Genomic DNA, 23,617 nt, shown 5'->3' with positions numbered 1-23,617 from the left:
AGATGACATGCAAGGATTGTGTCAGGAAATTTTTTAACCAATCATTAGTGGCATTTGGAATAGGAACAAAAGAGTAAGCAGAAGTATTTTTAATCTGTAATAATTACATATCATCTAATTAGTATTAGGCTGTGTTGAAAGAGCATGAAGACTGCTGTTCATATTTCAAGTAACATCATTAACTCTTTGTGTGAATCTCAATGATCTTGATGTTATGTTCCAACACCATTGGCAGGTAAAAAGCATGGACAATAGAGCAGTTGTTCTCAGTATATTCCAAGGACTCTTGACAAGCATCAATTACCAGTCACCCAATAAAGGCCCAGAGGCAATTCAGGAGCCACTGGTCTGACAATAAACCAGATGTTTTAGGATGATTGTACTCCAAGGAATCCTGTCTCCTCACTGTTTCTTATTTTTCCTAGATAATTTGGCTTTACTCTTCAGTAATCCAGATATGTCAGAAGTCTCATTCAGGAACATTCCAAATGTATTGGCAAAAGGAACAGTCTCTCTCTGATATCTTTCCTCATGTTCTCTGATTTGCTTAAATCAGGAGTTGTTTTCCTCCTGGATTACTGAAAGAGGAAAATGCCACGCTTTGCATTAGAGGACAAAGTTTCTCCTAATGACAAATGGGGTCTTGTTAGAGAGCAGTCAGGGTAAGATGGTCTCCTGAAGGTCCAGGACCAGACTAAGGAAATGCCTGTCTATGTTTTTTGTACCTTCTTTAGTTCAGGCAAGTCTGATTACTGAGCTTTGACAGGTGTCATTGCTTTGTCCTCATTGGAAGCAGTAATTTTTTAAAATGTTTTGGTTTCTGAGCCTCTATCAGCTGAGAAACAAAATGGGCTGAGCTTTTTCTTTCATTTGGGATTTAACTTAGGCATTAAATTGTGTTTTAGCAGAAGGGAAGTAGCTGAGATCTGTCAGTGGATGGAAGAGAGAAATGGTGTGCTCATCCAGTCACTACTGCTTTTTGTTCCTTAGGTTCCAGTTAAAGGGAAGCTCAGCCAGTTACTGTATCTTGGTTGGAATGAAAAGCCTTTGGAATAACAGTGTTCCTGTGTGTGAACGTAAGTAGAAAGAATATCTGTTCAGGTCTGCATCTTTCTCCTTGTTTTTTTCATTTTCTTGTTGCATTTTACCATATGAAATTATCTAATGTCTGTCCCTCTGTTTATTTTGTTTTTGATACAAATATTTATTGTTGAAATAGTTACAAAGAATGTTTTTTGGGGAAATAAACCTGAACATCATGGGCTTTGTGTGTCATTCTATAAATATTTATAAACGTACTATGTGCTATAAATGGGAAGAAATGCTTCACAGATGGGGAGAAATTTATGGCCTGAAGCTTTGTCAAATGTTCCCTTTTTCCTTCTCAAAAATGATAGTCACACTTCAGCTTTTTTTATCCTTTCTTCAATCATCAATCCATCATATACACATTCTTTCAACAGATATTTTTTGAGTAACTACTATGTGCCAACCAGTCTTCTAGATACTAGGAATATGCCTGTAAACAAGACAGACTAGGTCCCTGCTCCAATGTTGTTTATATTCTTGTGCAGGGAGAAAGGCTATATATATATATATATATATATATATATATATATATATATATATGAAGTAAACAAACAGACACATAAATAGACAATTTCAAATAATACTAAGTGTTATTAAGAAAAAAACAGGGTAATGCAAAAAATAGTTGTGTAAATGGGAAAAAGGAATTCCAGAAAAAAATTGTTTCCATTTAAAATAAAATGATTAGGAAGAAAAAGAGAAAATAACATTTGAGCATTGATGAAAATTGATTGATTACCAATGTGCAAAGATAGAGGAAGAACTTTCCATGCAGATGGAGCAGAAACTACAAAGGTCCAAGGCAGAAGTGTTCCTGGCATTTTCTTTGAAAAGCCTGCTCCTGACATTTCTCAGAAGTCAATATGGCTGATGTTCAGTGAGCAAATACGGAAGTATACAAGAGCAATAAAAGAGAATAACTCTATACTCTGTAAGAATTTAGGTTTTCACTCTAAGCAAGATGAAAAGCCATTGGAGTATTATGAGTAGAAAAGTAACATGATCTAACTTTTTTTTTTTGCGGTACGTGGGCCTCTCGCTGTTGTGGCTTCTCCCGTTGCGGAGCACAGGCTCCGGACGCGCAGGCTCAGCGGCCATGGCTCACGGGCCCAGCTGCTCCGCGGCATGTGGGATCTTCCCGGACCGGGGCACGAACCCGTGTCCCCTGCATCGGCAGGCGAACTCTCAACCACTGTGCCACCAGGGAAGCCCCTCTAACTTACTTTTAATGATTTCACTCTGGCTACTCTAGAGAGAGCTGAGTTGAAAGGATGTATCTTAGACTGAGATTCTCCCAAAAAACAGTGCCAGAGACAAAGTTTGAGTTATAATGCTCTACTGGAGGGTATAGTCCCAGGGCAGCAAAGGTGAAGGAAAACAAAAAGGGAGGTGGAGAGGAAAGAAAAGCAGATAAATAAAAGAGATTGTGTTATTGAAGTGGCCATAAGCTTCACAAGAAAGACGGCTGGTTGTTTGGCCATATAGGACATCTCCAGAGAGATTCTGTGGAACCAGAACTGACCATTAGAAGAGAAAGAACGAGCAACTTATCTGCTCGGTCTTTCCTGTCTCTCATCTTCTGTTTATTCCAAGGCTATTAAGTCCTTGGATTTCATGTTGTATTATTTCTCTCCCTGATCAGACTCTGGGGACACTAGAGCCCATGATCTGTTGCCTGGTACTCCACCTAAGCCAGGAAGTGATAGAAAGAGCCAGAGTGGACATGGATCCAGTCACTTTGGCTTCGATTTAGAACTACTGTGACCTCCACTGCAGTGGTACAGCACAGGCTGTGCAGAAGCCCATCTCACCCTTGGGGGTGCTGACACAGCCAGTGTTGTCAGGAAATGAGGTAGCAGTGGTATCAGCACTCTCAATTGAGAAAGCAACTGAAGGCCCAAAAGATACCTGTAGCCAAGAAAATCTGAGGGTAGAGCTGAGGATACAAGCTGGGAGGCTATTGCAAAAATCTAACCAGAGATGTTGGCCCAGGATAACACTGAGAGAAGTGATAAGCAGTATTCAAATTCTGGATATATTCTGAAGGTAGAAATGACAGGATTTGCTGATGGTTTAGATATAGAGTTTAAAATAGAGATTAAGTGAGATCACCCAGAGAGTGAATGGGGCCAGAGAATAGATGCATGGCCTGAACCTTGTAAATTCAACATTAAGATGTTGGAAAGATTAGAAGGAATCAGAAAAGGAGATTAAGAAGAAGCAGCCAGTGTGTTGAGAGAAAAATCAGGAGGATGAGGTATCTTGGAAGACAAGTGGAGAACTTTGTTTAAGGAGATGAGTCTCAGAAACTGCGTTATATTCTTCAGAGAGGTCAAATAATATGAGGACAGAAAATTATCATTGGGTTTAGCGACTTGGAGGTAATGAATGACCTCGATAAAAGCAGTTCAGTAGAGTTGTGGGGGCAAATGCCCGATTGGAATGAGTTCAAGGGATAATGAAGGGGAGGAAGGACAGACCATAGACAACATCTTAGAGGACTTCTAATGTAAAGGGGGTAGAGAAAAGGGACTACAGCTGCAAAGGGAAGTGGGATTAGGGAGCTTTTTCTTTTTTCATGACAGAAATGTAACCTGTTAAATAGAGAAACACTACTAATATATCCAATCTGTACATTTATTTCTTCACTAAATCACCAGGATGTTGCTTCATCTTCTGATTGTAATGACTGAAAGATATATATTTATTTTTTCAAATGAATACTTTGCTTTAATATTATTTGAATATATTGTACTGATTTATATAGTGAAACCATAGTTACATCTTTCATGTTTGAAAGTCAGCTATTTGAAAATCTTAATGTAATTAAGAAACACGAACGAAAGAAAGAAAGAAAGAAAGAGAGAAAGAAAGAAAGAAAGAAAAAAAGAAAGAAAGAAAGGAAGGAAGGAAGGAAGGAAGAAAGGAAGGAAGGAAGGAAGGAAGGAAGGAAGGAAGGAAGGAAGAAAAGAAAGAAAGAAAGAAAGAAAATTACTCCCATGAACTCAAGGATATACCTAAAATCACTTAATAGAGTGTAAACATTGGTTAAGCTATTCCACCCTTTGACTAGTTAGTTTATCCATAATTCTTTCAAGCTGCAGTATCCTCTTCCTAAATACAGATCAGATCAGAAGGGGAAAGGAGCATCTCTAAATACATAACGCTCAAAAGAAGAAATGTGTGTTTCTTCAATGATAAAAACAAACTGTAAAACCTATAAGTATCTTAAAAGTCAAAACATTTTTGAGCCTTTGGAGCACGCACTGGAGTATGGAGATGTTTCATTTCACTGTGGCAGCATTTCTGTAACCATTCATTTTGCTTTTGAGAATAACAGCCTCAAGGTATCAAGAAAAGATTAAATCATGGATAGACAAATAGTAAATGTATATATTTGGAATATATTTGGAAAAAATTCTCTAGGATGAAGATCCTTGATGTTAAAAGATGTCACCTATTTTGTGCTTAAAATAGTACTTGCTGTATAGTAGGTGCTCAAAAAAAAAGAAAAAAAACCTTGGTGAAATAATGGATAATTTCCTTGTTAAATGGATGTGGTTAAGAAGATTTTTGTTTATTTAAGCCTCAATTATCCAGAAGGCTTAACTCGCTGAAGAGTTCAGGATGCTTAAGTCCCTTTTAGACTTTTATAATAAAAATTGATTTTGATGTAACTTCATTTAGCTGCATCTCAGCAGTGTCCTAATATATTTATATTGTAGTTTGCACTCTCCCTAAGAGTTTAATTGTTGTTGAACTGGCAACACAGTCACAGAATCCCACAATTGTGAAATTGACCCAGATGAAAATTTAAGCATTTTAATGTAACTTTTAGCTCTTTTAGAAATCTTTTGTCCAAATCTGCTGGCTATCCTTAATGGGAACCACACAGGAACTTCTCTGGGAGGCATTTCCTGTGGAAAAGAAATATCTTGCACATGTGACCCCCACCCAGATAGAGGGATGACTTTCAATCTCTTTAGGGAGAGCACCATCCACTGCACAAGTGACAGTCAAGGGAATGAGGTTTGGAGCATCCCTGACCCTCACTGTGAACTTTCTGGTCCTGTTGGTCAGTGCCCACCCCTATATACCCTAAATGGGTTCAGAACACCTGGACCACATCCTTTATATTTCTATAATGAGATATGGTGTTTTCTTGTGAGTTTAACTTTGTCATAAGTGGAAGTGTCGAAATTACATGCCATAGCTAAAACAGATATTTCCAGCAGTGCCAAGATGTTTAACTAGGTAAGATGCTAATCATTCTACTTGCTGGTGGAGTGGTGAGGAGAGTGGGGCAAGAGAAGAATGGAAGCTGGGGTAGAGTGGGGGTGTGGCACCAACCTTGGAATACCACATCATTGGCAGGGGAGCCCTAAGATAGAAGAGCAATCCAGTGAGAAAAGGCTACACATGATGAGAGGCATTTAACCTTTCCTTGATCTTCCTCACCCTCCAACTGGATAGTAGGTATCAGAATCCAGTGAGATTTCTTTAAATGCAGTTGCCTAGGTCCCCAGCCAGGCTTATTGAATGGGCAAATAGAAGCAGTCGCCACCAAAGAGGAGATAGTTGAGTTCAGACTCTATTTCAAATTATGCAGCACACAGTATACCCTCTCATAAAGAAGACCTAGCTTCTTAGAGGAAGCTACTGAATGCTTAGTCTGTTTTGTCCTTGTCCTTGAATATCTGCATCAGAATGAGAAGAATGGTCTATTAGCATCCTAGGGCCGCCATAAACCATGAACTAGGTAGCTTAAAATAACAGAAATTAGTTCTCTCACAGATCTAGGGGCTGGAAGTCCGAAATCAAGGTGTTGTTAGGGCTGCACTCTCTCCTATGGCTCTAAAAGGAGGATCCTTCTTGCAGCTTCTGGTGGCTCCTAGCATTACTTGGCTTGTGGACACATCACTTAAATCCCTGCCTCTGTCTTCACATGGCCTTCTCTCCAATATCTCTGTGTCTCAAATCTCTACTTCCTCTCTCTTAAAAGCACAGGAAGCTCAGCTTGGTGCTCTGTGATGAGGTGGGATGAGGCGCTCTGTGATGCTCTAGATAGGTGGGATGGAGGTTGGGAGGGAGGTGCAAGAGGAAGGGGATATATGTATACGTATAGCTGATTCATTTTGTTGTACATCAGAAACGAACACAACATTGTAAAGCAATTATCCTCCAATAAAAAAAAATAAAAGCAAAAAAATAAAAGGACATCAGCAGTCACTGGAGTTAGGGTTCACTCTGGTAATCCAGGATAATTTCATCTCAAGATCATTACCTTAATTGTATCTGAAATGACCTTTATTCCAAATGAGTTCCCATTCTAATGTTTTAGATGGTTGCATCTTTGCAGGGGACATCATTCACCCACTACAAGTGGTGACTGCTATTTAGTACCAGAGAAGCAGCTTATGGTAGGCATCCTGAGACTGAGGTAGGGAGGAATAAGTGAAAAGAGACAGTAAATATGTCTTAATATACGTGAGTATGTTAACACCAGTAAATGAGGATGTAATGGTTAACTTAACTCTAGATAAAGGCACCCTGATAGAAGGCCTGGCATGTGAAACTATTGACTAAAACTCTTGCTCTGAACAGAAAGGCCAAAAAGGTGAATAGTCTTCCAAGCAGTAAAAATTTCCTGATGGGTAGATGCTATTGTAAAGCACCATCCTAAGGTAACTTCAGGGGTTACCTTAGGGGAAGAAACTCTTTTGCCATTATTATGTCTCTGTTTCTGTGATCCCATCTATCAGCTCAGTTGGAGAGAAAGAGGAGATAGGGTGGAAGTCTCTCTGCTTACTTTGATATTTCTGTGGTTTTGGTCTTCAAGTATTGTAAAGCCCCTAAACAGTTTCCATTTACAAAGCCTACAATCCTGACTGATGAATCTGAGTTTCCAGTTGGGACATCTTTGAATTATGAATGCTTCCTTGGGTATTTTGAAAATATGTTCTCTATCACCTGCTTAGAAAACTTGGTCTCGTCAAGTGCCAAGATATTTAGAGATATGAGTAACCCCTTCCTGGGAGCCAATTTATGTATATCAAAGAATCTGTGAGATCTGATTTAATTTGTTCAGATTTTGAAGGTGAGGCATCTAAGTTTGCCCAAGATATTTAAATGGAGGGTGGACTTGTAAGTCATCCCTTCTTATTGCCTTGCATTTCTACACCTTGACTAGATATTCATTTCATAGGAATGGCTCTCACAAGAGGAATTGGAGAAAAAATTTCCATTCACTGGAGGTTACACTTGGTGGCTAAAACCATGAAATGAATAAAACAGGGGCACAAGAAAATTATGTGGGTCACAGTGAATTGTGCTTGGCTAACTAAGATAGGAGGAAAATCCCAAATTTAAGGCCTTTGATTTAGGCTGATGGGATGGAAAACCACAAATGACCTTTATTGGGTGATGCTCACTGGTCGTTTTAAAAGCAGGTGCCCTATATCTACTTGTATGGTGAGTTTCCTCAAAGTGGTCAATTCTGTAGAACAATCAGAAGTATACAGGCTGTTCAGTATGCTGCACTCCAGTCTGAATCTTAAAAACAAATGTAAATTGAACTGTACACCTCATCCCGAATTCTGCTTCTTTTCTGTAGGAAAATCATGTGGAAAACCTCCAGAACCCTTCAATGGCATGGTTTATATAAACACAGATACGCAGTTTGGATCAACAGTTAATTATTCATGTAATAAAGGGTGAGTTGGGAGCACTATCTTTGGAATGTGAGTTGCAGAACAGCAATGCCAACCTTCCACCCAGTCTAAGATATACAAACCAGACTACTGACGTATGTACTTCAAAAAGTAAGCAATAGGACTTTTGGGTAGAGATGGTAGCTTGAACAACATAGGCATTTGACCAAGGAATCTAAAAAAAGAAAGCGCAATGTGTACCTGTATTAAAACTAGGGGAGGGCACCATGCTTCTGCTGAAGGTAGTACATGCGAAAGATATTCACTGAATAAAAAGGACCAGCTTGCCAAATAAAAGGAAAAATGCTGGTTGAACTATGCAAACATCCTTAACAGGTTAGCGGGTGTATAGCTGATTAGAGGATCCTGGGGCAGGGTTTGGGAGGATAAATATTAAAGGTAACAGCAGCTCTGGGAAATGTAAGTGTTAAAGTGCACACAGAGTGGGGACCTTAAAGGAGTTCTTGCACTTGACTTTTCCCTGGAATGGGGAAACATGCTAGAAGCCATTGCCTCAACTTAGAGGGAGCAATTAAAGAATGTTTACTAATTTTCAGTTGGCACAATAACTTAGAGGGAAAAAAGATATCTATATTAAATCTTCCTGCAAAAACTGTCCCTAGTCATCGGCCCCATGCTATTCTGCCCAAGCTATTATACCTATGATCCAGCAAGTTTAAACTAGGATAAATCAATATTCACCCCTTCTCACTTTGTCTGAGCTTGAGAGACTTAAAAACTTTCCATACAATCTCATCACCAGTCCCTTCTCACCTCCCCTCAGAAATAAGCCTAAAACTCTCTGTGGTGAGCAAGCCAAAACATCATTAAATATAAGGTAAGATACAGCAATTGAAAATAAAAAGACCAATTTGAGAAATCAGAGAAAATATTCCTCTATAAATCAGAGTATTCCAATAAACATGGGAATAAGCTACAAAATAAGATATTAGAAATCTCTCATATGTGTTTATAACATAGAATCTATGAAAGGCATTTATAAGATTTACTGATCTGATATTAGGAAAATTTACCTATGGATAAAACACACAGGAATCTAAAAAGCAGCAATAATCAGGAGATTGAATCCAGGAAAAAAACAAAGAGATCATTAGAAAATAAGATTAAATTCTCCAGAATTAATCCAGGACAAAACTGGAAATTATACACATATTCACTCACACACAATCTAGATATGAGAAAAACAAAAGAAACCAGAAAAAACTGAAGCATTAATTAGCACATAATGGAAGATAGTTTCTCAGACCAGAATAAAAAAGCCTAGATCGTTTGAATCTTTAAGGCTTACTAAACAAATGCAAGGTTAATGGTAAGAGGCACTGGCCCTACATGAAGGAAATGTATGAAATTCAGATACTGAATAAAAATACTGCAACTATCGAGAGATAAACAGAAAAAGAAGAACTTCATTTTGGCATCAAAAGCCTCTTCCACACACTAAATTACAGAAATTAGTGTTCGAGAGAAAATATTATGCCATAAAATATCTGTGCTCAGCCAAGCTGTCATTTATCTCCAAGGCACAGATATATAGTCTTACATGAGTAAGAACCCAAAACATATGCCAATTAGATATGCTTCCTGAAAAAAGAATAATTCTCACAAAAATATGAGTAAATTTTTGAAAGAAGAAATCAAAGAAATAGTAGTGAGTCACAAAACTATTTAAACAGAGTTAAAGTTGTTATTTTTAGTATGGTTGTGAAACTAAATATAATGGCAGAACTAATTCTTAAAAGAGAACTCATGTATGAAAGGAAGTATAGTAAACTTGATATAAAATAATAGATTTTTATCACAACAACTAGGAAGTTGGTGATGCAGTAAAATAAATATATATATATATATGCTTAACTTATAATACATATAGATAAGTACATATTCTTGACATGATAAATAAAGAAGATAGATATTATTCCATGCTAGTATAAAATCAAAATATATAAATTCAACATCACAATGGCAATCAAAAAAGCACAACCACTTGGTCCATATGACAAAAGAGGGGTAAGAAAAGGAAGACTAGGAAGCTTTCTATCTCTCTTGCTGGAAACAGCATCAGCAGAGCAAGAATGGAGCTCGTTTTATACAGTACTGAGTTCCAACCCTGGGAATTGTTAAATAAATAAAAGTAAAGAACACTATAAGCAAGATAAAATGTGTAAGTTATTACAGTACGTGTGATGGCTTAAATTCCCCTTTTGAAGAACAATGCCTTCTAAATATAGTCAGTAAAAACTTCAAACTACATGATAATTAAAAGACACATTTCTAAAATAAAATAATAGAAAAATTCCATTTATAATTGTATCAAACAATAAAATCCTTAGACATAAATTTAACCAAGGAGACATAAGACTTATACACTGAATACTATAAAACATTCAAAGACTTGAAGTTAAAAGTTAAAATTATAAAATTCTTAGAGGAAAATATAGGGACAAATCTTCATGACCGTGGATTTGGCAATAGTTTCTTAAATATGACACCAAAAGTACAGGCAACAAAAGCAGACATAGACAAATTGGGTTTCATTAAAATTAAGAACATTTTTGCATCAAGACACTATCAAGTTCATTCAGCTTACTATAACAAAATATCACAGGCTAGGTAGTTTATAAACAACAGAACTTTATTTCTCACCATTCTAGGAACTGGAAGTCTGAGGTCAGGGTGTTGGCAGGGTCAACAAAGGTCCTCTTCTAGGTGTATGCTTCTAGTGTGTCCTCACATGGTGTAGGGGTTAGGAAGCTCTGTGGGGTCTCTTTTATAAGAGCATTACTCCCACTCATGAGGACTTCACCTTTATGACATAGCTCCTAAAGGCCCTACTTATTAATGCCATCACTTTTGGAGGTTAGGATTTCAACATATGAATTTTGGGGAGACATAAACATTCAGACCATAGCAGACACTATCAAGACAGTGAAAAGACAACTCATAGAATGAGAAAAAAATATTTGCAAATCATATATCTGACAAAATTAAATATACAGAATATATAAAGATCTCTATAACTCCGCAAGAAAAAAACTACCCAATTTTAAATGGGCCAAGGACTTGAGTAAGACATTTCTCCAAAGGAGGTATACAAATGGCCAATAAACACATAAAAAATGCTAAACATTATTAACCATTAGGTAAATGCAAATCAAACCCATTCATACCTCTTAATATGACTTTAATAATAATTATTAATAAACAGAAAATAAAAAGTGTTGGTGAGAATGTGTAGAAATTAGAATCCTTGTACATTGCTGGTGAGAATGTAAAATGATGCCGCCACTATAGAAATTGTTAGGTATCTACACATGCACTATTTTGCAGCAATCAAAAAGACTTAATTAGATCCTATATTCAGTGATCTGGATGGATGATCATGATGTGATATTGACTGAGAAAACAATTTGTAGAGTTTGTTTTCAACTTGGAAAAACAATGACAAATTTTGAGGAGATACTCTATATGCATATATATGTTTGAATGTGCTTAGAGAAAGTAGGGTTATCTGAAATACATGGTATTCTAAGCAAAAACATATGTTGTAATTTTCTGTTGTTAAGTTACTGAAAAGAAATAAATTAAACTTAAATAAACAAATAGCCAAGGAGCAGATGTTAACCTGGACAAATAAAACGCAGATTGCTTTGACAAAGGGGTGGCAAACTTTTTCTGTCAAGACCCAGATAGTAAATACTTTCAGATTTGTGGGCCATATAATCTCTGTTATAACTACTCACCTCTGCAGTTGCAGTGGGATAGTAGCCCTAGACAGTGAATGAATGAATGTGTGATACAGCATACATGGGGCCTGCAGAACTCAGTTTGCCAACCTATGGTTAGATGAAAGAGCATTAGTTTTCCTCAATTTCTTTTATTATTCCAGGTCAAGGAGGTTCTAAAAAGAAGTAAAAAGATAAATTGATAAAATAATAATAATAGTTGAAAACTTCAGATTGGGTAAGCAAAGGTACAAAAAATAAGACACTGATGGATGAGGCTGTTTTGGTACATGTGTATTGAATTTTGTACCTTACAGAGAATGCAAACTCTTTCTAGGAACCATTTATAAGAGTTGATAGCATATCACTCCACAGGGTGTGCCTCAATAGATTTGAACACAGGAGAAACTAAAACAGCGATATACTCTTATTATAATAAAAATAACACTAGGAATTAATGACAAAAGAATAAATAAAAATTCAAGTTTTGGATCTTAGTCAAAGAGAAAATTAAAACAGACATTGCAGATTACATATCAAATAACAATAAGGAATGATTATTGAGTGCATGAGCCCTGAGAACTCTTCTAGTGCTTTACATGAATTAACTTACTCTTGAAAATGACTCTTTGAAGTGAATATTACACATAGCCCCATTTTACAGGAGAGAAACTAAGACAGAGAGATGAACCAATTTACCAAAACTCACAGGACAGAGGCTCAGGTTAGAATTTGAATATTGCCAGTCTGCCTCCACAGCCCGTATTGGTAAACCTTACATTATTCAGCCTGTTCGTTATGAATGCTGGTGCAAATATTACTCGTGAAAATTTCTGGGATACTGATGCCAAAACTGTCCTTAGAGAAATAGTCAGTACTTTTGTTATCTGACAAAGTTTTCAAATAAATGAACAAAGCATTTTACCTAAGAATTTTTAAATGACTAGAACATGAACATATAAAAGAAGCTGGACTAAGAAATTAATAAAGAAAGGAAATTAATAAAAAGGAAAAAGGGAAACGATAAGTAAAAATCTCAGAGTAGTTTCTTAAAGTGGCCAATTAAACAAACGGAATTTGGCCAATTGTAATTTCACAAAATAACAAATCTGCCAATACACGTGAATGAGAAAGGAGATATCGTAGATATTGAAGGGATTCAATCAATACTAAATAAAAGTAGTATATCCTCTCTAGCCTAATGAAATTGAAAACATCCATGAAATGTGCCATTTTGTAGGAAAAATACAGTTTCCAAGATGTACTTAAAAATACATAAATCAGCTGATAAACCTGTATCTACTTGAGTCTCTGTTGTCAGTCTTTTTGGATATATAGCTAGGATTGGAATTGCTAGACCATATGTTAATTATATATTTAACTTTTTGAGGAATAGCCAAACTGTTTTCTACAGTGGCTGCACCATTTTACATTCCCACCAACGATTACAAGCATTCCATTTTCTCCACATCTTCACCAACACTTTTATTTTCCATTTTTAAAAAGTTATTATTAAAAAAAAACTCAAAAAGGTTATTATTATAGCCATCCATCCTGGAAGGTCTGAATTGGGTTTGACTTGGATTTCCCTAATGACTAATAATTGTTAGTATCTTTTCATGTGTATATCTTTTGTACATTTGTATATCTGCTTTAGAAAAATGTCCATTCAAGTTCTTTGTCCATTTTTCAATTGGGTTGTTTGTCTTTTTGTTGTTGTGTTATAGGCGTTCTTTATATATTCTGTATATTAAACACTTCTCAGATAAATGATTTCCACATATTTTCTTTTATCCTTTTATCTTTTCACTCTCTTGATAGTGTCTTTGATGTTGACTGGGGCTGCAGTCATCTGTAGGACTGATGGGGCTGAGAAATCTGAGAATGTTTGGAGGGGGTTGGAGGGCAGATGGGAATCTGTACTTTACAAATGTAGAATTGGTGCTTGTGTCCAATTTAACCAGCTCTTTCTTCTAAAGGTAGCTAAGCCCAGTTGACATCTGGGTTACACGTATATTTTTAGATAAAAAGGCTAGAAGTATTCATAGCAAAATATTAGCTACTACGAGTGGTGCTATCTTGGGTGGTGACATTTTTGATCTTTGGGTTATTCACAACTTCCAAATATGTCTACAATGAATGTATGTTAACTTTTATAAGCCAATAAAATTCAATTTTAAATTTCTTTTTTTTTTAAAAAAAGAGGGCTGCTGAAAGTCATATCTGTGAGCTACTTTTAGTAATTTGCAGCCTACTGAATGTCTCCATAGATTCCCTCCACTGCTAAATAGTTCAAAGTACATGAACAAATAGGAAAAAATAAAAATGACACCATCCTAGCCCTTGATTCTCCCATCCCTGACCTTACTTAATGGGCTGTCCAGTGCCTCAGCACGCTTCTCCACAGTATGTATGATGCTTATAGGGAAAGGAATCTCATGGCTCTTGAACAACAATTTAGAGTGGTTCTATACAGAAAACTATACAGATTTCTAATGCTCAGGGGAACTGAGTGGGCTCCAGTAAAAGTAATTCACAGAGATGGAAAATCCATCCAGGAAAAATATTACAACATAATCACTACTGCAGCATACTAGTGTCTTACAATATGTTCAAAAATATTCACTGCTTTTTACAGTCATACAGGGGCTGGAACCTGCTTCACATTTTTACTCCAAAGCTCTAGTTTAGTCATAGTGAGTACGTTAAGAGTAGCCTTTATAAGGTCAAAAGTCAGAGGATACCCATGGCCCTGTGCTCCTAAGGCAACATTTAAATGTATGATAGGAGACAGGCGGAAGGAAACACACATGTAGTACAGGGATGATTATCCTCTTTCCTTACTAAAGTGGTTCTCAAAATGTTTGTTTGCAGACATTTTGAAGATTAAATATTTGTTTGCACACTTAAAAGATTTTAGAACACAGCTCATAAAAAACAAGGTAACAATAAGTAAAATTTAATCACTACCTAAATATAAAAGTGACTTACCGTGTCTACCAAAATATTCACTGTCATTGCTCTACCAACGTGGTTCCCACCATCTTTTTGTTACTGTTTTGGGAAGAGCTGGTATACCAGTTAAGATTAGATTAAGTTATAAAAGACAGAAAAAACACAAAATAACAGGAGCTTGAACAAGACAGCAGTTCACTTATCTCTCATGTTAAGAACCATGGCGGCCCAGGGCTCATACAGTGGCTCTAAGATCCACAGAAACTTGGGATCCTTCCATTAGAGAGTCCATCTCAACTCATCGTCCAAACTCCATTTAGCAAAGAGGAAGAACGGAGGAAGGGAACACTTATCCCTGTGAAGACACTTTCCAGACACTCCATTTACATCCCTCCAGCCAGAACATAGTCACACGGCTGTAAGGGAAGCTGAGAAATGAAGCTGTTTTTGAAAGTGGCCAATGGCCCAGTTAAAAATACAGGGTCATGTTAATAATGAAGAAAAGTGGATGCTGGAGATTCCAGTAGTCTCTGCTACAAATGGGTACTGCCCTGATCACATGTCCTAGGTAATCAAAAGACAGATTTCTTAACTGTTGCAGTAACTAGCTCACTGTTATGTGACTTTGCATTACACCCATCACTTTTTACTTTATCAAGTTTAGCCCTGCTGTACATTGGAACATATGAATAACTTGGCTGAGTATCTTTTGTGACATTTCTCACAGTAACAGCATAGAGGTGTAATAAATAAAAAATAAATGATGAAGTTTCAAATTTTGTGACCTACTTAGAATGATTTTATGACACAGTGGGCGAGTACCCCTGCTTTCTACATTTGAAAGGTAAAATGGTTAGCTGTTTCCTCTGACTCTCATTTACTAAGTCTTCAGGGTAAAGCCATCATTCTTTCCTTCACTCAGTAGATATTTTTGAGCACCACATGCTTGAAAGTCTCTAGGCTAGGTGCTAAAGGGTGTATATATTTCAGTAAGGCATCTTCCCTCCTAATCAAGCGCTTATAATTTCTTAGCTGAAAGTACAAATGGATAAAATAATTCTGAGGTACCTTTAAGACAAGTACAGAAGTGTCCCATGATTAATAATGGGAATATTGCAATGAGTTGTGAGGGAACTAGGAATGGAGATGGATTAAAGAGGTACGAATTTTAGCTTGCCCTGAAGAATAAAGACTAATTTGTAGGTGGAGATGGGGTTTCTTTCTTGAGGTCTCTCATGTTTTAATCTGTCCTGTAATTTGTAACATCCTCCTGCTATTGTTTTCTCATGGTGATTTAAGTGGGAAATCTGTGTAGAGTCTAACCATTTTTCATCCTTTGCTTCTAGGTATCGACTCATTGGTTCCCCTTCTGCTACTTGTCTCCTCTCAGGCATTGATGTCACTTGGGATAAAAAGGCACCTATTTGTGAGAGTGAGTTGAATTATTTTTTCCCATAATTCCCTCCATTTGATCCTTATTTGTCCCTGGAATTATGAAGAAGGAATTGAATCCTTCTTGCACAGAGTTGTCTCTCAGTTGTTTGAAACTTGGAGTCATGTGCTGCACGGTCCTCCTGGTTTTTCTTCACTTTAGGAGGTAATTTATCTGAAACTATGGACTTAAACTCAGGTAAAATTGCCCCACTTTCCTACTTTGATAATAAACTCTCAGTATAATGATCATTCTCCTTAGTGACTAAACTTAAAAGATACTAAAGAAAATTAATTTTGTCTCTACAACCTCTTAATATCACATTATAAGCCCAGGAAGTAGATTACTCCCTTTCTTATCATTCTTACTCTGAAGCATAAAAGATCTTACAATCCTTAGCAATTTTCCCAAGCCTCGGGTTATTCTGGTCTTTATTCTTCCCTCAAATTCTTCCAAGCTCATGCCCTAGTTGTATTTGTTCTTGATTAGTTGGCCATTCATCTTTTCAGTGGAATATTGTAAAGTGAATCTCCAAAATTTTGAGGAACATAGAAGAATGATTGCAAATTGGTAAAGTATTAAGGCTGTGAAGAAATCAGTATCACATGCAGAAGTGATGGCAGTAAAAGTGGGCACAAACTTCTGGAAGGCTAATGAGCAATATATACTAAAGCCTTAAATGCAAATACCCTTTGACCTAGCAATTCCATTTCCCAGGATTTATCCCAAGAAAATAATCATCATGGACTTTTCCCGTGATTTTCATCCAAAGACACTCAATGCAACCATATTTATGGTAGTGGAAAATGTTAGAAATCATGGTTTGTAAATAGCTGATGGAAGACATAAGGCTTATTAAAAATGGTTATGATAAGTTTTTAAGAAAGGTAAAAAGTATACCATGAAAAATTAGAGATAGAGATGCCACATCCAAGTAGCAATAGATAGTATATTTATATATCTACATCCCGGAATATTATTCAGCCACCAAATATACCATAGAAAATATAACCATAGACACACATGCACGTGCACACACATATCTGAAACAATATACATTAAACTATTAAGAATATTTATTTTTGGACCTTATCATTTTTTGTTTGTCCACATTTTATAAATTTCCTACAATGAATATGTTCATTGTATTCACAGGTATTCCTCCAAAACTTACTGTCCTTTTCCCATTGGGTTATTTTCCCTCCATAAAATAACATTGGCTTTTAGATATCCAAAGACATAAATGAGAAACTATAAAAGGTGCCTTCTTTACTTGCCAAAAAATATTAAATTCTCTGAAAAAAATTCAACTTAGCAAGGTATTATCATTTACTATATACAATTTTCAAGGTCTGGCACCTTTTGTAGGAGGTTATCTTTAATGAAAAATGTTTCCACTTCTACTATATTTATAGGTCAATAAACATTTAACTGAGTCAATATTGGTCATGTGTGTACATGTGAACGTATGAATAGTCAATTATGCCAGTATGTTTTAAATTACTATGTTGTGATAGAACATAGTAGTTATTTAGCATTTTATTACCCCAAATCTGTGATTATTTCCTCATGTCTTATCTTTTATATTTTCTTTTCAACCTTTTTTTGAAATATATTAGACATATAGCTTTGTGTAAATTTAAGATGTACATTCATATATTGTAATATGATTGCCATCATAGGAATAATTATCACCTCCATCACAGTACGTAATTATTCTTTATTTTTAGTAGTTGGAATAATTAGTTTCTAGTCTCTCAGCAAGTTTTATGATTATAGTACAATGTTGTCGTCTATATTCATTGATCTGTGCATCTCTAGGGCATATTTTCTACTTGTTGTAAGTTTATACTCTTAGACAACATCCATCCTGTCCTCCCATCCCCTGGTAACCACCATTTTATTCTGTTTTTAAAACTTGGCTTTTTTACATTCCACATGTAAGTGGTATCATACAGTTCTTGTCGTCCTCTGTCTGACATCTCATTTAGCATAACATGCTAAAATTCCATTCATGTTGTCACAAATCTCACTTAGCATAATGCGCTAAAAGTCCATCCATGTTGTCACAAATGGTAGGATGTCCATCTTTCAATATTTCATTGTATATGTACCACATTTTCTTTACCCATTCAGCTGTTGATGGACACTTAGGTTGTTTCTATATCTTTGCTGTTGTAACTAATGCCATCATGAACATGGGAGTGCATACACCTTTTTGAGTTAGTGTTTTTATTTTCTTTGGATAAATACTCAGAGGTGGAATTCCTGGATCTGTTTTAAGATTTTTTAGGAACCTCCATATGTTTTCCATAGTGGCCACACCAATTTACATTCCTACCACCTTTGTACAAGTGTTCCCTTTTCTCCACATCCTCATCACCACTAGTCATCTCTTGTCTTCTTGATGACAACCATTCTAACAGATGTGAGGTGATATCCCGTTGTGGTTTTAATCTGCATTTCCCTGATGATTAGTGATGTTGACCATCTTTTTATGCACCTGTTGACCATTTGTATGTCTTCTTTTGAAAATTGTTTAGTTGTGCCCATTTTTCAATCAGATTTTTTGTTTTTTGTTATTGAGTTGTATGAATTCTTTATATATTAAACCCCTTATCCAATATATGGTTTGCAAAAATTTCCCCCCATTCTGTAAGTTTCCTTTTAATTTTGCTAATTGTTTCTTTTGCTGCACAAAAGCTTTTAAGTTTTAAGTTTGATGATTTTTCCATTTGTTGTTTGTGCTTTTGTTGGTATTGTATTGAAAAAGTCATTGCCATGACTAATGTTAAGAGCATCTTCCCTACACTTCCTTCTAAGAGTCTTATAATATCAGGTCTTATATTTAAATTTTTGATCCTCTTCAAGATACTTTTTGTGAGTGATATAATATAGGGATCCAGTTTCATTGCTCTGCATGTATTCATCCAGTTTTCCCAGCACCAATTGCTGAAGAGACTATCCTTTTCCCATTGTGTGCTCTTGCCTCCCTTATCAAATATTCATTGACTGTATAAGCAGGGGATTAATTCTGGGCTCTCTATTCTGTTCCACTGGTCTATGTGTTTATTTTTGTACTAGTACTGTACTGTTTTTTATTATTGTAGTTTTGTAGTGTAGTTTGAAATCAGGAATTGTAATACCTCCAGTTTTGTTCTTTTTCATCAGTATTGCTTTGGCTCTTCAAAGTCTTCTGTGGTTACATATACATTTTAAGATTCTTTTTCTATTTCTGTGAAGAGTGCCATTGGTATTTTTATGTGGATTGCATTAAATCTATATATGGGTTTGAAAAATATAGACATTTTAACAATATTAATTCTTTTGACCCATGAACATGGGGTATCTTTCCATTAGTTTGTGTCTTGTTCTATTTGTTTCAGCAAAGTCTTGTGAGTTTTGTTGTGCAGATCTTTCAGTTCCTTGGTTAAATTTATTCCTAAGTATTTTATTCTTTTTCATGCTATTGTGAATGGAAAAGTTTTTATTCTTATTCAAATGTTTCATCCTTTGTGTATAAAAATGCAACTGATTTATCTATATTGATTTTGTATCTTGCAACTTTACTGAAATAATTGATTAGTTCCAACAGTGTTTGGGTTGAGCATTTCAGATTTTCTATATACAGAATCATATCATCTGCAAGTAGCAACAGTTTTACTTCTTCCATCCTGATTTGGATGCCTTTTATTTCCCTATCTTGCATATTCACTCTAGCTAGGACTTCCAGTATTATACTGAATAAGAGTTGTAAGAGTGCGCATCCTTGTATTGTTCCTGATCTTAGGGGAAAAGCTTCCAAGTTTTTCTCCATTTTGTATAATGTTAGCTGTGGTTTTGTTATGGCTGACCTTTATTATGTTAAGATATATTCCTCTATACCCAATCTGCCAAGACTTTTTATCATGGAAGGATGTCATTTTGTCAAATGCTTTTTCTGCATGTATTGACATGATCACGTAAGTTTTTATCTTTAATTTTATTAATGTGATGTATTAAATTTATTGATTTGTATATGTTGAACCATCCTTGCATCTCCCAGGGGTAAATCCCACTTGGTTGTGGTGTATAATCCATTTTATGTGTTCTTGAATTTGTTTTGCTAATTTTTTGTTGAGAATTTTTGGACCTATATTTATCAGAGATATTGGTCTATAGCTTTCTTTTCTTGTGTTGTCCCTGTCTGACTTTGTTACCAAAGTAATCTAATGCTGGCCTCATAGAATGAATTTGGAAGCATTCACGCCTCTTTAATTTTTTGGAAGAATCTGAGGAAAATTGGTATTAATTATTCTTTAAATTTTGGTAGAATTCACCAGTGAATCCATCTGGCCCTAGGGTTTTCTATGTTGGGAGGTTTTCGATTACTGATCCAAATTTTGCTCATTATCGGTCTGTGCAGATTTTCTATTTCTTCCTGATTCAGTCTTGGTAGGTTTTGTGTTTCTAGAAATTTATTTTTTCTAGGTTATCTAATTTGTTGGCATATAATTTTTCATAATAGTCTCTTATAGTCCTATGTATTTCTGTAGTATCAGTTGTAATATCTTCTTTTTAATTTTATCTATTTGAGTTTTCTTTTTTTCATAGTTAGCCTGGCTAAAGGTTTGCCAATTTTGTTTATCTTTTTGTAGAGCCAGGCTTTAGTTTCATTGATCCTTTCTATTGTTTATCTGGTGTCTATTTCATTTACTTCTGCAGAGATCTTTATTATGTCCTTCTTTCTGCTAACTCTGGGCTTAATTTGTTCTTTTTTTTTTAATTCTTCAAGGTGTAAAGTTAAGTTGACTGAGAACTTTCTAATTTCTTAGTATATGCGTTTATCACTGTAAACGTTCCTCTCAGAATTGCTTTGCTGCATTCCATAAGATTTGATTTGTCGTATTTCCATTTTCATTTGTTTTGAGATAATTTTCTAATTCCCTTTTGATTTCTTCTTTAACCCATTGGTTGTTCAGAAGTGTATTTTTCAGTTTCCACATATTTGTAGATTTTCCAGCTTTCCTCTTGTTGTTGATTTCTAGTTTTATACAATTGTGGTCAGAAAAGATAATTGGTGTCATTTCAGTCTCCTTAAATTTGCTAAGATTTGTTTTGTGCTTTCTCATATGATCTATCCTGGAAAATGTCCCACGTGCACTCGAGAACAATGTTTATTCTGCTACTGTTGGATGGAATGTTTTATATATGTATGTTAAGTCCATTTGTTCTAGAGTATGGTTCAATTCCAATGTTTCCTTGTTGATTTTCTGGATGATCTATCCTTGCTGAGAGTAGGTATTGAAGTCCCCTACTATGATTGTATTGTTGTCTATTTCTCCCTTTAGATCTCTTAGTATTTGCCTAATATATTTCAGTGCTCTGATGTTGGGTGCATATGTATTCATGATTGTTATATATTCTTGATGTTCTGACACTTTTATCATTATATAATAACCTTCTTTGTCTCTTGTTATCATTTTTGACTTGAAGTCTATTTTGTCTGACATAAGTATGAATATGCCCTCTTTCTTTTGTTTTACACTTGCATGGAATATCCTCTTCCATCCTTTCATTTTAAGCCTATGTGTTCTTTAGAGCTGAAATGAGTTTCTTGTAAGCAGCATACACTTGGGCTTTGTTGTTGTTTTTTTAAATCTATCCCGCCACTCTGTGACTTTTGATTGATGAATTCAATCCATTTATATTTCGAGTGATTATTGATATGTAAGAACTTACTACGGCTGTCTTATCATTTTTTTGTTTCTCCTTTGTTTCTTTTTCCCTCTGTTTCTGTCTAGCTTTGTAAAGTGGTGCTTTTCCATGGTGATTTTCTCAGTCTCCCCTTGTTTTGTTTCATGACTTCTGAATTTTGATTTGTAATTACTGTATGGCTTACATAGAACATCACATAGATCAAATCATCCTTTTTATGATGATAGGAATTTATCTTAATTCACCTATAAAATTTCCACAGTTTTAGTCCTCCCTTTTTGTATTTTTGATGTCACAATTTATCTTTTTTTGAGCTATGAATTTATTGAGAAATTATAGTAGCTATAGTTTTTTTTTAGTTGAAAGCTATAGTCTTTTTAATACTCTTTGCCTTAAACCTTTATACTATAACTAAGTGACTGACCCACTGTTCTAATATTGAAGTACTGTTTTCTAATTCTGACTATTTTTCACCTTTGCTAGAATATTGTGTACTCTCATTTGCTTTTATGTTACAAAGTAGCATCTTTTCATTTCAGCTTGAAGAACTTCTTTCAGCATTTCTTGCAAAGCAAGTCTCATTATGGTAAACATTCTCAGTTTTTGTTTGCCCGGTAAACCTTTACTTCTACTTCATAGCTGAAGAATAACTTTGCTGGATAAAGTATTCTTGACTGGCAAATTTTATCTTTCAGCACTTTGAATGTGTCATTCCACTCCATCTGGCCTGTAGAGTTTGTGCTGAGAAATCTGCTAGTAACCTCATGGCTACTTTGTAAGTTACTTTCTTTTTTCCCTGGCTGCATTTAAGATTCTTTCTTTGTCATTGATTTTTGACAGTTTCATTATAATATATATTGGAGAAGGTCTTTTTGCATTGAGATAATAGGGTGTTTTATTAGCTTCTTGGACTTCCAGTACCTTCCCCGGGTTTGAGAAGTTCCCAGCTATTATTTCTCTAACTACGCTCTCTGCTCCCTTCTCCTTCTCTTCTTTTTCTTGTAGACCAATTATTCTCACATTTGTTTTTCTCATTATATCTGATAGCTCTCATAGAACTTCTTTTAATTTTTTAACACCTTTATTGGAATGTAATTACAATGTTCTGTTAGTTTCTGCTGTATAACAAAGTAAATCAGCTATACGTATACATATATCCCCATATCCCCTCCCTCTTGTGTCTCCCTCCCACCCTCCCAATCCCACCCCTCTAGGTGGTCACAGAGCACCGAGCTGATCTCCCTGTGCTATGTGGCTGCTTCCCACTATCTATTTTACATTTGGTAGTGTATATATGTCCATGCCACTCTCTCACTTCATCCCAGCTTACCCTTAACCCTCCCCGTGTCCTCAAGTCTGTTCTCTACGTCTGCATCTTTATTCCTGTCCTGCCCCTAGGTTCTTCAGAGCCATTTCTTTTTAGATTCCATATATATGTGTTAGCATACGATATTTGTTTTTCTCTTTCTGACTTACTTCACTCTGTATGACAGACTATAGGTCCATCCACCTCACTACAAATAACTCAATTTCATTTCTTTTTATGGCTGAGTAATATTCCATTGTATATGTGTGCCACATCATCTTTATCCATTCATCTGTTGATGGACACTTAGGTTGCTTCCATGTCCTGGCTATTGTAAATAGTGCTACAGTGAACATTGTGGTACATGATTCTTTTTGAATTATGGTTTTCTCAGGGTATATGCCCATTAGTGGGAATGCTGGGTCATATGGTAGTTCTTTTTTTAGTTTTTTAAGGAACCTCCATACTGTTCTACATAGTGGCTGTATCAATTTACATTCCCACCAACAGTGCCAAGAGGGTTCCTTTTTCTCCATATCCTCTCCAGCATTTACTGTTTGTAGATTTTTTGATGATGGCCATTATAACTGGTGTGAGGTGATACCTCATTGTATTTTTTTTCTTTTTCTTTGTGTTATTTTATTTAAAATTAAAATGAGGTTTTAGGTCTCAGCTTTCTGAAATC

At 35.6% G+C, this 23,617-nt stretch overlaps 1 protein-coding gene across 1 annotated transcript in view; it reads left to right on the top strand.

Moving 5' to 3' along the window:
- The window catches only part of CR1 (complement C3b/C4b receptor 1 (Knops blood group)), a gene marked incomplete at both ends in the record, with an annotated part of 102,122 nt that overhangs the window by 47,366 nt on the left and 31,139 nt on the right, over window positions 1-23,617 (top strand). The window contains 5 exons of the mRNA XM_082653398.1: window positions 991-1,076; window positions 4,937-5,166; window positions 6,929-7,109; window positions 7,703-7,802; window positions 15,844-15,929. Of these exons, the coding sequence (XP_082509524.1) occupies window positions 991-1,076; window positions 4,937-5,166; window positions 6,929-7,109; window positions 7,703-7,802; window positions 15,844-15,929 (683 nt within the window). The remainder of the gene's footprint in view (window positions 1-990; window positions 1,077-4,936; window positions 5,167-6,928; window positions 7,110-7,702; window positions 7,803-15,843; window positions 15,930-23,617) is intronic.

This window comes from Grampus griseus (genome assembly GCF_964374135.1).
Source record: "Grampus griseus genome assembly, chromosome: 1".
In the NCBI taxonomy this organism is placed as follows: domain Eukaryota; kingdom Metazoa; phylum Chordata; class Mammalia; order Artiodactyla; family Delphinidae; genus Grampus; species Grampus griseus.
Note: the sequence above shows the minus strand (reverse complement) of the source record. Positions and strands in the feature narration are given on the sequence as shown.